The sequence below is a fragment of the Rhincodon typus genome, chromosome 16, assembly GCF_021869965.1.
Source record: "Rhincodon typus isolate 14 chromosome 16, sRhiTyp1.1, whole genome shotgun sequence".
Classification (NCBI taxonomy): Eukaryota; Metazoa; Chordata; class Chondrichthyes; order Orectolobiformes; family Rhincodontidae; genus Rhincodon; species Rhincodon typus.
In genome coordinates this window covers 14,954,784-14,972,424 of record NC_063347.1, presented here as the reverse complement: position 1 = coordinate 14,972,424, position 17,641 = coordinate 14,954,784, and the positions used below count along the sequence as shown (strand labels likewise).

The 17,641-nt window shown below is 40.1% G+C and overlaps 1 protein-coding gene across 2 annotated transcripts in view; it reads right to left on the bottom strand.

Annotated features, from left to right (window-relative positions):
• lhfpl4a (LHFPL tetraspan subfamily member 4a) overlaps nt 1-17,641 on the bottom strand; it is a 163,605-nt gene that overhangs the window by 29,676 nt on the left and 116,288 nt on the right. For both annotated transcript variants that reach the window (XM_048606520.1, XM_048606518.1), the window contains exon 2: nt 5,800-6,036. In XM_048606520.1, the coding sequence (XP_048462477.1) occupies nt 5,800-6,036 (237 nt within the window). The remainder of the gene's footprint in view (nt 1-5,799; nt 6,037-17,641) is intronic.

Genomic DNA, 17,641 nt, shown 5'->3' with positions numbered 1-17,641 from the left:
GTTGTTTCCTGCATAGCTGAGATGATATATTATTCTGTTTGAGAATTCTTACGGATAGGATTTACATGCATTTGGAAAAGTATGGTCTAATTAGGGAGTGTCTGCACAATTTTGTGCAGGTCAGGTCATGTCTTACTAACTTGATTGAACTTTTCGAAGAGGTGACAAAGGTGATTGATGAGGGTAGAACAGTGAATGTTGTCTACATGGTTTAAGTAAGGATTTCGACAAGGTCCCTCATGGTAGGCTCATCCAGAAGATTAAGATGCATGGGATCCAAGATGACTTGGCCGTATAGATTCAGAATTGGCTTGCCCTTAGAAAGCAGCAGGTAGTGATGGAAAGTTGTTTTTCAGGCTAGAGGCCTGTGACTAGTGGTGCTCCACAGGGATCCGTACTGGGACCTATGCTGTTTGTGATATATGTAAATAACTTAGATGAAAATGTAGATGGATGGATTAGTAAGTTTGCAAATGATACAAAGATCAGTGGAGTTGTAGAGAATGTAGAAGGTTGTCAAAGGATACAACAGGACATAGATCAGTTGCAGATATGGGCAGAGAAATGGCAGATGGAGTTTAATCTGGGTAAGTGTAAGGTTAGGAGATCAAATATTGAGGAAAAGTATACAGTTAATGGCAAGACCCTGAACAGCATTGATGTACAGAGGGATCTTGGGGTTCAAATCCATAGCTCTCTGAAAGTGGCCATGCAACTAGATAGGGTGGTGAAGACGGCATATAGATGCTTGCCTTTATTGATTGGGAATTGAGTACAAGAGTCAAGATATTATGTTGCAGCTTTATAAGACTTTGGCTAGGCCACACTTAGAATACTGCATTCAGTTCTGGTTGCCACAATACAGAAAGGATTTGGAGGCTTTGGAGAGGGTGCAGAAGAGGTTTACTAGGATGCTACCTGGATTAGAGGGTATGAACTGTAAGGAAAGAGTAGAAAATCTCAGGTTGATTTCTCTGGAGCAGTGGAGGTTGAGGGCAGACTAGATAGAAGTCTATAAAATGATGAGATGTGTAGATAGGGTTGACGCTCAGAATCTTTCTCCCAGAGTTGAAATGTCTAAAACTAATGGACATGCATGTACGGTGAGAGGGGGAAAGATCAAGGGAGATGTGACGGGCAAGTTTTTTACACAGAGAATGGTAGGACTGTGGAACGTACTGCCTGGGGTGGTGGTGGAGGCAGATACGATAGGCGTCTTTAAGAGACTATCAGATAAGCACATGAATATGCAACGAATGTAGGGATATGGACCAAGGGCAGTCAGAAGGCATTAATTTAATTTGGCATCATGGTCGGTGCAACGTCATGGGCCAAAGGGCTCATTCCTGTGCTGTACAGTCTACGTTCTATGTGATGTCAAAAGTATTTTCTTATCCTGACGATCAATAGCCTAAGAAAATTGCCTTGATTTTACATATCTTAAGTTAAATATTTGTTTAAAGATGACCTAACTGACAAAGCAATAGTAAAAAAAAGTCAAGAATGCAATAATTCAGTGTTGAACCTATAGTAGTTTTATTTTCTTTCTACTGATACATAACCTTGATAAATGTATTCTATTTATTATGTCAAATTATGCATTCTGCCAGAGAAACCTTGCAATTTATCCATTTACCAAATTTTCATCTTGCAGCTCCCAATAGTTTTGTTTTAGGTTAAGTTTTTTTTAAAAAAGTCTTCAGATAAAAATAGTTGCCAAATTTTGGCTTAATCTCTCAGTTTTGAGAGTTTTCACTTGCATTGACCTAAGTGTAGATCAAAGATGTTGCTTGAACCCTTGCTCAAAAATAGGGTCAGACAAGGAGCAGAGTGTTGTCAGTGAGTGAGACACTTGTTGCTATCTAGTTCTATTCCATATAACATTATTGCATGGCCATTTTCTGAATTTGCAGAGAATCTCATCTGCTGGGACTGCAAACAAAATATTTGATCACACACTATTTATGGTGAGAATGTACCAGAAATTTTGACTTGTGCTGCCTGAGTATGAGGCTGTCTACCAAATGCAAGACATTGAAAAATTGCACTGTTTAACTACTCCTAACACTTTTCAAAATGTAACCATTAAGTCAGAGACACTGGAGTAAATTTTGACTTGGTGCGATAGTGTAAGCTTCCTGATTTTTATTTCCATTAAAGTCTGCCAATTTACTTGTTATTCAGTTGACACTATTGTACAAAGTCAAAACGTACCTCTCTGTGTCATTAATGTTTAGTTAAGCTCATCTTCTAGAGATCAAGACTGGCACTTTAATTTCTGCAGACATTCCAATTGTTAAACTAACCTTGGAAAGATCCACAGAAGCACAGGAGAAATAGCATCAACAGCTGTTTTTCTGGAGTTTTTAGTTATAGTAAAACTATTGCCAAAGTTCAAAGTTCAACTCCATTCTGTTTGCGTTCACTATAAAACAATAAATGTCAATAAAAAACAAAGTCTAATGATTAACTCAATAGACTGAGTACTCCACAAGTCACTAAAAAGTAGACAAAGTGCTCAAACGGTCAAAACCTAGCAGGGGGAGGTGGTGGCCTGCTGGCATTATCACTGGATTGTTAATCCACTGACCCCAGAAAATATTCTGGGGACCTAGATTTGAATTCTACCACAGCAGATGGTGGAATTTGAATTCTAAATATGGAAAAAAAAGCTTGGAATGAAGAGTCTGATGAAAACCCCCATCTTGTTTGCTAATGCCCTTTAGGGAAGGAAACTACCATCCTTTCCTGGTTTGGCCTACATGTGACACCAGACCCACAGCAATGTGATTGACTCTTAACTGCCCTCTGGGCAATTAGGGATGGGCAATAAATTCTGCCTAGCCAGTGATGCCCTCATCCAATGAATAAAGGACGAAAATGTCTTCACATGTAGAGAGAAAATTTGTGTTTATATTATGCTTATTGTGATCTGAGGTCCCTGGACCCAAAGCACTTTAAGGCTAATTAACTATTTTTAAAATGTAGTTCCTATTGTAATGTAGGAAATGCAAAGGGCATATTGATGCACAGCAAGCTCCCACAAACAGCAATGTGGTGCTGACTAGATGATAAGACTTTGTTTAGTGGTTTGGTTGAGAGATAAATACTGGCCAGGACTTCAAAATAACCTTCTTATTCAAAGTGTTTTGCTACAAATGAACTCTTCTCTATTTGAAATCTAGAGGAAGCAAAATTAGTCTTCATTACCATTCTGAAATGGGTAATAACAAATCAGAAGCCTGATATACATCATCACCAATTACCTTTGTGTTGAAATCAATGGGAATGAAATTTAGGCACACTATCACTACCATCTATTTATGTTACAAATTAAAACCAACTCTATCTCATGAAATTACATCTATAATAAACTTCAAAATGCTTTCTTTAATATCATCTGAATGCATAAAGTTCACCAATAATGCAATTAACTAATGACATCAATAATTATTTGAGCATTTTAAAGACAAAACAAAAATATGTAACTGAATTTCAGGAACAGTGAGTTATAAAGCTCAGATTATTGGAAACCCATCATGAACTGGTTGGTGGTTACCTAGTCTAAGTACTAGTGCCAGGGCAGATCTCGTAAGAGCTCCTCAGCCACATTTCCTCACCAGGATATCACCCCTGACACCTTACATAATAATCAGGAAAGATAACCCTAACTGGTGTGTTTCACCATCCAAGCCCAATGTTATTCAGGTCAACTGCACAAACTTATTACTACCCTTGCTAAAACCAGCTAATGTAGAACAGATCAAGAATCAAAAGTGGGATTTTTGCGTTTGCTTTTCCTTTGCTCTCGTCTAGGTATCAAGTGTAATCTCTAGAAGAAAAAATACCAGAGGCTAGAAAGCTCACTGGGCAGGTATAAGCATTGCCTTTGGGGCATGTGGACAATTAACAGAACAGAAAAATATGCTTGCTTATGTCAGCTTAATACTACAATTGATGGCATATATACTATATAAATTGCTGTTGCTAGAAGTCCCTCAGGCTTTTTAACTCTTTAACACATCAAGCAGTAAACAGCAGCTGCAGTTTACACAAAAAATCAGAATCAGCAATGTTAATTCTGCCATCACCAGGATTAATTTTATTCAACCGGAAGTTCTGCAGCAAACCAATTTTGGGCCAAGTCCAGTTGAGACTTGGAAGCTGCTATGCTTTTTGTACAGATTCCAAGGCACAATTGCCCTGATACTGCATAATGCGAGACCAGCATATGTACATTTAACATACTTGAAATTCCTCCCTCCTTTAATTTAGTGTAGGCATTAATCAATTCATTTTAAATGGGGTTAATACTATGCTAAAATATCAAAAGGAAGAATCTCAAATGAACATCAAATGTTCCTGCTTTAGTATCCCATTGTCAATATCAGGGCAAATGTAATTTGGACATACAGCAATCACTATCCATCATTTGTAATTACAAACATCCTAGCTGCTCTCTATGCCCCTTATTATCACAATCTACTCACACACTGCTTATGTTTGAAAACATCAGTTTGTTCTGTGGGAGTGAAAGACAGTTTCACTTTCCGCCAGAGCAATAGCTCACACCAGTGAAAACAATAGAAGAAATAATGGATAATGGAGTCAACTACAACTGTAATCTAATTCATGGATTTAAATAGCTCATACAAAATAAAAAATGGATAGCTATTTCTGAATTCCTGGTCTGCAATCTGCCTCAATGGATTTGGGTGGTTATAGAAAATAACAATAGATAACTGGGAGAGATGTACATGTCCATAATCTAAAACAAGGCATTGCAAAGATTAATATAAAACTGTAACATGTACTAGGAGACAGCTGTAGGTTGTAGTTTATTCATGGGATTCATATAGAACCAGTAGAGAGTAATAGATAACTGGGAGCGAGATATCATGTTGAGTCTAAATCAAAGGCTTTCAGATTAATGTAAATCATTGAGTTCAGATGATTATGTAAAAAATAATGGGTGCTCAGGAGTGAAGTTCAGGCTGTAATCAACAGAAAGGGTTAAATGGTGAAATATTGAGTCTTGCATACTAGAGCCAAGTTTCGGTTGACAAACGGCTTGAATGTCTTTGGATAATATTAAGCCAAGTAATTCATGGCTACAGATTGCGTCACGAATCAGAGGAGCAACTGGAACTGAAATTAGACAGCAGCCTGAAAATTACTCCCTGCTACATGTTCATTGTATGAGACACTTAATATCAGGAGACATGCATGTTTTGTCCATTTCTAGGGCTATAGTGGCTGCCAGTGCGTATGGTTCTTGTTCTTGCTGCAAACCTTCCAACTCACATTCACTGCAAAGGTGACAGCCCAGTTCCTGTACAAACATTCACATTTTTAACAATGATACACACTTACCTCATTGTTTAGTTTACTGGCACACTTTGTATCAAACTGAATGAATGAAGGGAACTGTGATAAAACAGAATTTGGCAGCACCTTGCTTCTTCTGCACCTGGCTCAGTTTTTGCACTCACAATAAATTGGAAGGTCTGCTGTTGGGTGCTTTCCACGTATAACACACGATGACATTCACACAAGATAATGAACAGTTGTGACTTTATCAGTGCAAGTTTATTCAGAAATTAACTCATAATTGGTTACACGAGGAATATATCCGCACTGTAATATGTATTTATGTGGAAGATGCTAGCACGGAAGGCTGCTTGTTGTTTGGTCCCCATGTGCATATTCTGGGCATTATTATAACACAAGCTGTCTGGCCAGTTATGTTGTTCTAAACTGCAAATCTTAAATAATTTGGCATGGAAAATTCAAACCCACCTTTGTTCTCAACTTTGAGGTCTTCCTGAAGGAGTTCATTTTGTCGATTCCCAAGTACGAATGCCAGGAAGGAGAGGATTAATGCATCCAGAATGCCGATGATAGCCAGGATATAGGCCCAGCGCACAGAACAGTTTCCCAGTGTGTATTTCCCTGTTTTATTTCCGCACATCTTTCTCACAGCTTCCGAGTCCCATCCATCAGGAAATATCATGCAGCCCAAAACAAGACAAACAGCTAAGGGAAGGATGGAGGAAAGGAAAAGAAATTGAAGTCAGGCAAAGATGTTGAAATGGAACCTTACAACATAAAATCTTCTCCATTATTAATAAAACCAATATAGTTTAAGTATATCTGGCACTTTAACAATCCGTGAAACTTCTGATGGGAATTCTTTAAAGTGGCTGAGTCGGTAATTCTCAAATGATAAGAAAATTGTTAACATAAACTTTTCGAAAACTATTATTTAATATCGTAGAAATGTTAATTTTAGTAAGTGAGTGTCAATTGTCGTCATCAAACAAGATTGCTTGCTATTTACCTGAGAAGCTGCAGGCTGCTTTCTTTTTCAGACATATCAGAGAGTAGATACTTTTCTAGAATGCCAGCTTACTATCTTCCATCGAGATGTTTGGTAATTAAATTCAGTGTTCTAGCTGTGATAAAACACCCTTCTTGGCACTGTGTTCTGACTATGATCATCTCTCAACATTCCCAGCCTCCCACTGACCATACACACACATACACACACACACATCTATTTCTTGTTAACAACACCCACACAGTGGGGAACACTACTTAATATACAGACACTTTTTTATGAGTAAGTAAGACTTTATCATCTGCCAAGGTAAAAACTCATGTAAATTAGGAAAGGTTCTGCACACACTAAACAGGAGACTTACAGTTCCTTAGGACCTGCTTTCTACCTGAAGGATGGGTTATGGGCAGCTGAAAATCTGGTGAGGATATTCTACATCTACCTTCAGGCAGGACTTCAAATGACTTCAAAACCGCAGAGTCTAGAACTGATGGTTACAGTCTCAGGATAAGGAGTACACCATTTATGACTGAGATGAAAGAAATTTCTTCAGCTAGAGAATGGTGAGTCTGTGGAATTGTCTGACACAGAAAGTGGCTCAGGCCAAATCATTGCATGTTTCTATGAAGGAAGTAGATGTAGTTCCAAGAGCTAAAAGGGTGAAAGGGTATGGGGAGAAAGTGCGAACAGTACACTGAGTTGGATGATCAGCTATGATCATGTTTAATGGCAAAGCAGGCTTGAAGGGCTAAATGTCCTACTCCTGCTCCTGTTTTCTATGTTTCTGTGTTGGTACTCATAGTGATGTGTGATTAACACTACTACCCACAACAGGTGACAGACCATCGAAATCCTTACAGTCCTAAACCTGCTGTATGTTCTACCCTTTTTGAGCCTGAACTGCAACTTTGAAAGGGACACTGAAGTAACCCATTTCTGTATCCTGTAAGACCTGGCCAACTTACAGGCTTGGGGTGATAATTAGCAAGTATCATTTGTGCCAGGCCATGACCATCTTCAACAAGACTGCATTAAATTATCTTCCTTGAGGTTCAATGGCAATACCATTGCGAAATTCTCCCAGCAACAGTCCAATGGCCATCATTGACTAGAACCTTAACTGGATTTCTGCTTTGAACACTGTGGCAGCATGGACCGGCCAGAAGCTAGAAACTTGTGCCAAGCTACTCACTTCCAGAAACCACAACATGCATCTACTATTTACAATGCAGGTCAGACCCAAAGAACTGCAGTCTCTACCACCGGTAAGGCAAAGTGACACGTCCCAGCTTCACACCAGGGATTGAACCCTGAGCTGTTGGCACCAATCTAATCCAACCGACCATCAAACTAACTGGGCCACTCAGCACATCCCCTCAAGAGTCTGGGCTTCATATGGCAACACTTACTTTCATGTGCACAGGCATTTTAGATGGAATGTGCGTGGGGAGAGGGGGTGATGGCTTTGTGGTATTATCACTGGACTATTAATGTTGAGACATGGCAGATGGAGGAGTTTGAATGCAATTAAAAAAAGTCTGGAATGAAGATGACCATGAAACTGTTGCTGATTGTCGGGAAAAACTCATCTGGTTCACTAATGTTCTTTCAAGAAGGAAATCAGCCATCCTTACCTAGTCTGGCCTACACGTAACTCCAGACCCACGGCAATATGGTTGACTCCCAACTGCCGTCTGGGAAATTAGGGATGGGTAATAAATGCTGCCCTGACCAGTGATGTCCACATATCAGGAGTGAATATAAAAAGAAGGGTATTATCGCTGATTCTAACTGCTGACACTCTGTATGTGACTTGGTGACCTATGCACCAAAATGGTCAGTCAGTTGGTGGGCAATGGCTGCCCAGCCATTAAAACTGGAGGGGGGACTAGGGGAAGTTATTGAGGAGGTGGGGAGGAAAGTGTGTGAGGTGGGGATGGTGAAGATGTGGCCTAGGGTTTCCTGTGGGGCTAAGTGGTTTATTGTAACATGCCAGCGTCAGATTTCAGCACTGAAACCTTCACCTGGTGTGCTTAGGTCTGCTGCTAGTCTTCATGCAGTTTAGCACTGACTGTAAGGAGCAACAGGAGCAGAAGACAGACAAATACAGACTATGTTTGGGAAACTCCTGCCAGCTCCAATCTGTTCTCACTAAATTATGGAATCCTCAGTCTAGTCATTTATTCACAGGCTGATTCACACGCTCTCGATTTCAACAATTCATGCTGCTGACTGCCACGATTTTCTTTGGCAGGTCCTGGATACACAACATTTTTATTCATAGTCTCTGATTCACCAGGAAGCTTGGGTTCAACTCCCACCTTATCCAGAAGTGTGTAATTGCACCTCCAATTCTTGTCACAAAATTCTCCCATACTGTGGCCTTTTATCACTGAACCAATCACTTGCTTTTCCTGCCCACTCCCTGCTTAGTGCTGGATGTAGATTTGAACACCTTCATCACTTTCTTTCTTTGAAATTGTATTATATTTCCACACCTATTATGTTACAATCCTGATTTATGGATGATAGCAGTCCTAAAAAAAAGGCCTTACATTTATGTTGCACTTTTCATGACCCACTGGATATCTCAAAGTGCTTTACAGACAACAAAGTACTTTTGAGTTGTAGTCACTGTTGTTATACAGGTAAAGGCAGCAGCAAATATGCATATAGCAAGCTATCACAAACAGCATTGTGATAATGACCAGATAAACTGTTCTTTAACAATATTGATTGAAAGATACATATTAGCTGGAGCACCTGTGATATCAGCCTTCCCACCCCCTTGCAAACAGGTCTTCATTGCGTGCCATGAATTATTTTATACCCACCTGAGCAGGAAGATAGATTGTGATTTATTGTTTCACCCGAATGACAGTATCTCTGGCAATGCAGTACTCTTTTTGTATAGCACTACAGAGGCAACCTTACAGTGAACGTGAAGTTGAATGTTGGTGAAAAGAGAGACTTTATTTTCTGTTAATTCACAGGATTATCCATCCCTATTTGGCAGGGGGCAGTTAAGAGTCAACCATATCAGATAAGGATAGCAGTTTCCTAAAGACATTACTGAACCAGATAGCTTTTCCCTCCAACAATCATCTCATGGTTATTGTTAGACTCTTAATTCAAGATTTTTATTGAATTCAAATTCCATCATCTGCCTGGGATTTGAACCCATGACACCAGAACATAATCTGGCTTACTAGGTTAATAGTCTAGCGATAATTCAACTAGGCCATCACCTTACCCTTTTCTTGTTGCACTCATCAAAATAAATGTAAGAATGCCAAATTTCAGATGATGACAACAATTGATACTACAAAACGACAAGGATAAAACACATGGAATATTTTTAAGTTTTGTGTCTTTTTAAAAGATTATCCAAGAGCTTGGAGAGCCTATACATTTTCATTTCCTTCTACAGGACAAGGTTTTGGCCACTCAGAGCCAACTTGCCGACCAATCAGTACCCTTTTCTTCTGAAGTATAATTGGTTGGGACTGTTTGAAATTTGGCATTCTTGCATCTGTCCTGATGAATGCAGGACTAAAATCTTCAGTATCATTTTTCCCTTTCTAGCAATATTCAAGTTTATACTGTCAAATTCCTGTTTCCCAACAATAACTTGCATTTATGCAATAAATGTAGTGCATGTTGTGAAGCAAAATCTATGCAGTAGTAAAACGTTCCAAATTGTGACACAGAGTCTGATAAGATAACACTTGAACAAGTGACCATAATGTTGCTCAAACAGGAAGGTTTCAAGGAGTGTCTTCAAGGAGGAAAGAGAGGGGTTTAGGGGGACAATTCCTGAAGTTAGGCTTTACAGTTGAAGGCATGTCTTCCGACATGGAGAGATAAAAATTAGGATGCCCAAGGTTGGAGTTGAAGGGCTATAAATGAGAGAGGTGGTGATGGCCTAGTGGTATTATCACTAGATTAGTAATCCAGAAACACAGCTAATGTTCTAGGGGCCCGAGTTTGAATCCTACCATGACAGATGAATTCAATTAAAAATGAATGTGGAATGAACAATCTACTGAAGACTATGGAACACATTGTTGATTGTTGGAAAAATCTATCTGGCTTCGGGAAAGGAAATCTGTCATTCTCACTGGGTCTGGCCTATGTGTGACATACAACAATTTGGTTGACTGTTAACTGCCCTCTGAGGTGGCCCAGAAAGGTACTCAATTGTATCAATTGCCACAAAGTCTCAACAAAGAAAGGAAGCCGGATGGACCAGCTGGCATCAACCTACGCACCGGAAAAGACAACGGCAGAAACAGTTCTGCTGACCCTGCAAAGTCCTCTTTACTAATATCTGGGGGCTAGCACCAAAATTGAGAGAAGTATGGAATTATACCTGACAGACAATGTCCCTGACACCAACATCACCGTCCCTGGATATGTCCTGCTGTACTGATATTAAGGCTGCATTTGACCGAGTGTGACATCAAGGAGCCCTAGAAAAGGGTATTGGGGCAAACTCTCTGCTGGTTGACGTCTTACCTGGCACATAGGAAGATGGTTGTGGTTGTAGGAGGTCAGTCATCTCAGCTCCAGGCCATCTATGCAGGAGATTCTGTCCTATGCCAAAATATTTTCAGCTGCTTTATCAATGACCTTCCCTCCATTATAAAGTTAGAAGTGGGGATGTTTGATGATGATTGCACAATGTTTGGCACCATTCATGACATTCGTGCCACACAAATGCCAGGCAATTACCATCTCCAATAAGAGACAATCTTATCACCACCCCATGGCATTCAGGAGTGTTATATTCATTGAATCTCCCACTATCAACATCCTGGGGGCTACCATTGACCAGAAACTCAACTTGACTTGCCACATAAACACAGTGGCTACAAAAACAGGTCAGAGACTAGGAATACCACAGCAAGTAACTTACCTCCTGAATCCCCAAAGCCTGTCCACTATCTACAAGGCACAAGTCAGGAGTGTGATGGAATACTCCCCACTTGCCTGGATGGGTGCAACTTCAACAACACTTTCGAAACTTGACACCATCCAGGACAAAGCAGCCCGCTTGATTGGCAGCACATCCACAACCATCCACTCTATTCACCACTGATGCTCAGTAGCAGATGTGCTGCAGAAATTCACCAAAGATCCTTAAACAGCACCTTCCAAACCCATGAACAATTCCACCTAGAAGGACAAGGGCAGCAGACACATGGGAACACCATCATCTTCAAATTTCCCTCACCATCCTGACGGAAATATATTGCTTTTGCTTCCTGTTCTGGAATTCCCTCCCTAATGGCATTGTGGATCAACTTACAGCACATGGATTGCAGTGGTTCAAGAAGGCAGCTCACCACCACCTTCTCAAAGGCAGCTAGGGATGGACAATAAATGCTGGCCAGCCAGCGATGCTCACAACCCATGAGTAAATAACAAAAGAATTCTAGGATTTAGGAGATTACTGAGAATTTCCATTCTTGCCCCTATATGTTTGAATTTATAAATTTCAGCTATGCTTCTCCTCTCCCATTTCACTTCTTCCTCAGCTTTTTTCTTACCCTGTATTTCCATGCATTGCTTTATAAGACACCATTTCAGTCAGGCCAGGGCTGTTAGATATCAGTTATTGTGCTCAAGCCACCAGGAAAACAGATTGTTCCACAAGACATTGATATAACTGAAGATATCTATTCTGTAGTTAAGGGAGAACTCCAAATGCTTCGAAACACTTTACAGCTTTAACTTAATCACTCATATAATGCAAGAATTATGGCAGCCAATTTATGCACAGTTAATCACAATGGCAGAAATGGTCAGATATTTTGTCAGAGATAGTAGGAACTGCAGATGCTGGAGAATCCGAGACAACAAGGTGCAGGGCTGGATGAACACAGCAGGCCAAGCAGCATCATAGGAGCAGAGAGGCTGACGTTTCGGGCCTAGACCCTTCATCAGAAAAGGGGGAGGGGAAGGGGGTTTTGAAATAAATAGGGAGAGAGTGGGAGGCGGATAGAAGAGGGATAGAGGAGAGGATAGGTGGAGAGGAAACAAACAGGTCGAAGAGGCGGGGATGGGGCCAGGAAAGGTGAGTGTAGGTAGGGAGTTAGGAAGGGGATAGGTCAGTCCAGGGAGGACGGACAGGTCAAGGGGGCGGGATGAGGTTGGTCGGTAGGAGATGGAGGTGCGGCTTGAGGTGGGAGGAGGGGATAGGTGGGAGGAAGAACAGGTTAGGGAGGCAGGGACGAGCTGGACTGGTTTTGGGATGCGGTGGGGGGAGGGGAGATTTTGAAACTTGTGATATTTTGTCAGTGTTGGTTAAGGGATAAATATTGGCGAGGAGAGAACTCCTATGGTCTTCTTCAAATCATGCCATGGGATGTTTTGCTTACACTTAATGTGTGTCATTGGTTTAATATTGCATTCAATAAGTGACACTTCCAACACTGCAGAACTTCCTCATAAATGCACTGAAGTGTCAGCCTGGATTATGTGTTCAAGTGGGGCTCAAAACCACAAGTATTAGCCATGGAGCTAAGAGTAGCCGTACTGATCTGAGATTAAATGAAATTGGCTGCCTGAAGACAATATGACCATGATTACAGCAGGGTGATTGTAGTACAGTAATTACGGGAATAATAGTGATCTTGCTCCTTTCGGTCTTTAGATTAGAAAACTGTCACACTAACCTCCTTATAACTATGACAAGTAATACCAAATTTAGGATCTTTGGCATTCGCATTTTATGCAGCTGCAAGATTCACCAACCTAGATTGTAGCCCAGTTATGGAACAGAATGCTTACAAACATGAACATATGGCTTAGTTGAACAGGGACCACAGGCACCTGCCAAACATCATCTGTAAAGAGTGCTCCAGCAGCTTAGGAACATCCATCACAGATTCAAGGAGCAGGGGAAACAGACTGGCCTTTAAAGGATTTTGTCTGACATTTACGTTGCTTGCAATGCTATACCTTTACAGGCATACCGAATAAAATGTGTTGATGATAATAATGAGTTAACCTAACATTTATAAAAAAAATCTATAAATTAAAACATATAAATATTTTGTGGCTGAGACAAAGGTAGCTCTGTGAAGGGTATTTTATCTCTGGTTTCACTTCCCTTGAACTGGATTGTAGCAAATAGAATGTGCAATGGACCATATATCTTATTTAAACGCTTTCAGAATGCATAGCAAGTATTCTGACAGCTAACGTCATACTGTCAGCTCCAAGAAAGAAGAATTGCTCTGGGTGGCAGGTAGTAATATTGAAACATTTTTTTTTAAAGCATTTATAACACTGCATACAGACAGAGATAAAGACACATCCCATCTGTGTCCTAGCAAAACATTACAGTTCAGAGCCGTAAGACTTAAAAAAAATCTTTCTTATCCCAATTTGAATCAATCCTTGGATCTAAAACACAATAATAGGGCATAAGCAGATTGAAATCAGAAAGCTGGAAAGAATAATCTGACTCCTTTCCGAGGAGGAATTGTAGATATTTTCTACAGGGCGAAGGCTACATTAAAGATAGAAAAAATTATACGTCTCTAATGTCATAGCCCGAACATGTTCCAAAGTGCTCCAGATACAACTTCAAAACGTAAAAGGTTATAAGGAGTAAAACCTGAAAGAAAGACTTATATTTATGTAGTGCTGTTCATGATTACCAGATGCCTCAATGAATTTTGCAGCTAGTAAAGTACTTTAAAGTAGGAAACAAACGGTCAAAATATCCTCAACAAATGACATAAGCAACAATTTGATAATGATGAGCTAATCTGTCACATACAATGGGGGTGGGGGGCGGTCGAGGGGCAGGGGGCAAATATTCACAGAATCATGAAATTCTTACAGTGCTGAAAGAGACGATTCAAACCATCGAGTCCGTACTAGCACTCTGAAAATTCAACTCGGACACAACTCGCCACTTGCATTTCCCTGATAATCCACACAGCCTTCACATCCCTGGACACTATGGGGCAATTTAGCATGGCCAATCAACCTAACCTGCACATCTTTGGACTGTAAGAGGAAACCAGAGCACCCAGAAGAAACCCACACAGACATGGGGAGAAAGTGCAAACTCCACGCTGACAGTTACCCAAGGGTGGAATCAAACCCAGGCCCTTGGTGCTGTGAGGCAGCAATGCTAACCATTGAGCCACTGTTCCAAGACATCACAGATAACCTCCCTGCACTTCTTTTAAATTCTGCCAAAGGAACTTCTACATTCACCCAAGCAGGGAGATTGCTTTACGTAGGTCATTAGTTTAATGTCTCATCTGAAAGACCCCAGCTCCAACTTCTTCAGTCCCACGCTACAGTGTCAGCCTTGATTTTTGTGCTCAAGTGCTGAAGAGGGACTTGAATTTAGAACCTGGATATGCTATGCTACCAGTTGAGCCACAGTTGACATACAATAGAATGGAATAGAAATTATTGTCACTTGTATTTTTACAAAAATATAGTGAAAAGTGTTTAAATTGCCATACTCCAGTGCCTATTTTAATATCAAAAATCATATATTAAAAAAATTAAGACAAAGTCCATCTTTGTTCAAGTCACAGCTCCTGGGTTCCTAAGGTCATGGAGAGGACAAGAACAATGCAGCTGCATAAAGAAAAGAACAAAGAACTGTGGATGTTGGAAATCAGAAAGGAAAAGAGAAATCAGTGATGAAGGGTTACTGGACTTGTAATGCTAACCCTGCTTTCTCTCCACCTATGCTGCCACACACGCTGAGTTTTTCCAGCAATTTCTGTTTTTGCTACAATATCTTGCCATCTCCTTGTGTGAGATTCCTAGCTATGTGCACACGTTTGTGAGAGACAATGTCTATAAAGGGCAGAGTGCAAGAGTTGGGATAGAATGGTGAGGAAAAATATCCATTTTTTTTGTGGTGTGTGAGCTGGCAGCCTGCAGGAATTGTAATATTGAAGCATAAGGTGTCTCAGTGCCACCCTGTGCCTTTTGCAAACCAGTAGAAGCATTTGGAAAAAGGAAGATTGAGGAAAAACATTTGGATCAGCAAGAACCAACCCAACAGATCTTGTAAATAAAGACTGCAGTACTGTTTTCCCAGTTTTCCCCTTGCCTGTGTGTCTTCTTTCATAACATGCAGTATTTTCTTGTTAAGTAGAGAAATCTGGATCTAGCTTTCTGTAAGCTTGCCATTTCTCAGTGAGGTAGTTTGGAGATTTTGTGCATTCTTTTAAAATCTTTATTGCTTTTGTGTTGACTCTATGAATGGCAGAGCTTGATTTCCAACACATGACCCCAGTAAGTCATGAAAAGAAAAAAAGAGGACAAACGGAAAAGAAAGAGGAACTGTTCACATGTTCTACTGCAGATGTACATTCCAGCTGTGCTCTACTGTCTCTGTTGCTCGTTCTGGTCCTAAATAATTTCAATTTCTGAACTGAAACATGCACTAGGCACAAGGTACTCAGAAACATTGAGCTCAGCAATGAAAAATGACCTGGATTACATTAAGTAGGTTTCACACTCCCTTAACTGCTCTGAGCTCATTTTGATATGATTCTGACCATTGAGAAGAATGTTGTCGTTTAAAATTAATTGGCTGCGGTAGTAATTCAGATAATATTTACTACCCTTATCAATTCAGCAGTTCTTAAACTCAAACCATCCACAGCAGGTGGGAGTTCACACAAGAAGAATAATGTTGAAATCCTGTTGTGAGGTTGCTGACAAAGTCTGAAAGTTGATGACCCCCAGAGTGGACTTAGAAAGCAATTAAAGAAATGGCTAAAAGTTAAATTTTTATGCTATTAGTCATTTTGTAAAAAGATTTCCAAAAATTTATACCTTGTTGATGGAGGCCTAGCTGGGTTTTTGATGGCATGTGAAGGTCATAATCATTACTAACCTCTGCTCCCCTGTGCCGAAAACCTAATTTTGTAATGTGCACTGTAAAATCGCCTCCATTAAAATAGAAAATAAATCCTGCTTTCCCCACGCCCCCAACCAGCTTGTATATCAGCCAACATTTGTTCCCCTGCCCAAGCCCTCTCTAATCCTGGCCCCATCCTCCTCAATACCTGCTGGTTTGGCCCTGGCAAGATCCTGATCCAATGCCTTACAAAGCTGGGTCTCTGAATCATAACTTAATTCCTGTTCCTAAAGGACAGAAATCCAGTTTTCAGTCTATTAATAGTCTCTTAATTGTGGTGAGGCTGGGGAGGTGGGGGACATGTGGGGCACCCTGCTGAATACAGCATGCCAAGCTAGCTCCTTTTCATCTTTATCTTTAACCAATAGCACTGTTGTAGTCGGTCTCTTGGTCAGTATACTTTTAAGAGTCAGTATGTCAGTCTACCATTAGGAAATATACTTATGACATCATCACTGAATTGTAGCATGTAACCTAAGAATATAAAGATTGTTTACTCCATCTTAACTGGGATCACGTGAAGCATGACATTTTATTGGTAACGTGCTGTTTAGTGCTACTCTTTGCAATCTAATATTTTACTGTCACCTGGACACTTAGGTATCTGTGAATGTAATGTCTGTATATAACAGCAAGCTCCAATAAACATCTGTTGGATATTTTTAATACCACAGTATTTATGTCTGGTTTCTTACATTATGAGGGACAAAATAAGCATTATATAATCACATCAAACGACATTTAAGATGTATTGTACCATCCATATTTCTTTCAAAATGTGGCATTTTATACTTGTCCCCATTAAAATTAATATACTTCTTTTCTGTCTACCTACATCTCATCTAAGCTGCCTCTTCTAATTGGCATTGGCCCCATCTAACACTGTTAATTGGAACATGTTGCTTTGAGCTTCTGAATCCAGGTAATGCTTGCAAATTAGAAACAGTCAAGGCCTGAAGCCCAGGCCTTGAAGTCTCAGTTGGTAATTCTCCCTGATCTGACACAACCTGTGTAAACAAATAGATTCTTTATTGTCAGAAAATAAAATGCAATAAATATGTTGATATGATCTGGGCTGGATAGGAGAGATGCCATAAGACTGAATGGCAACTGAAGTGGAACTGATTTGTTAACAAAATATCAATTTTAATGGCAATTCCAATGGAGTTAGAACAGCTTTTGCTGTGAGATGCAGCTAATGTTGTGATCCCATGAGACCTGTGTAAAGGATTGTTCTTAACCAAGTAAAAATGAGGTTGTGCTTAGACACTGAACCATGACATTCCTTCTCTGAAGAAGAATGGCTGGCATTAATGCTTGATGCATCGAATTCTGACAGACCGTGGTAGCTCTTTACCAATCCTTATTTTTATTCAATATGGAATAAT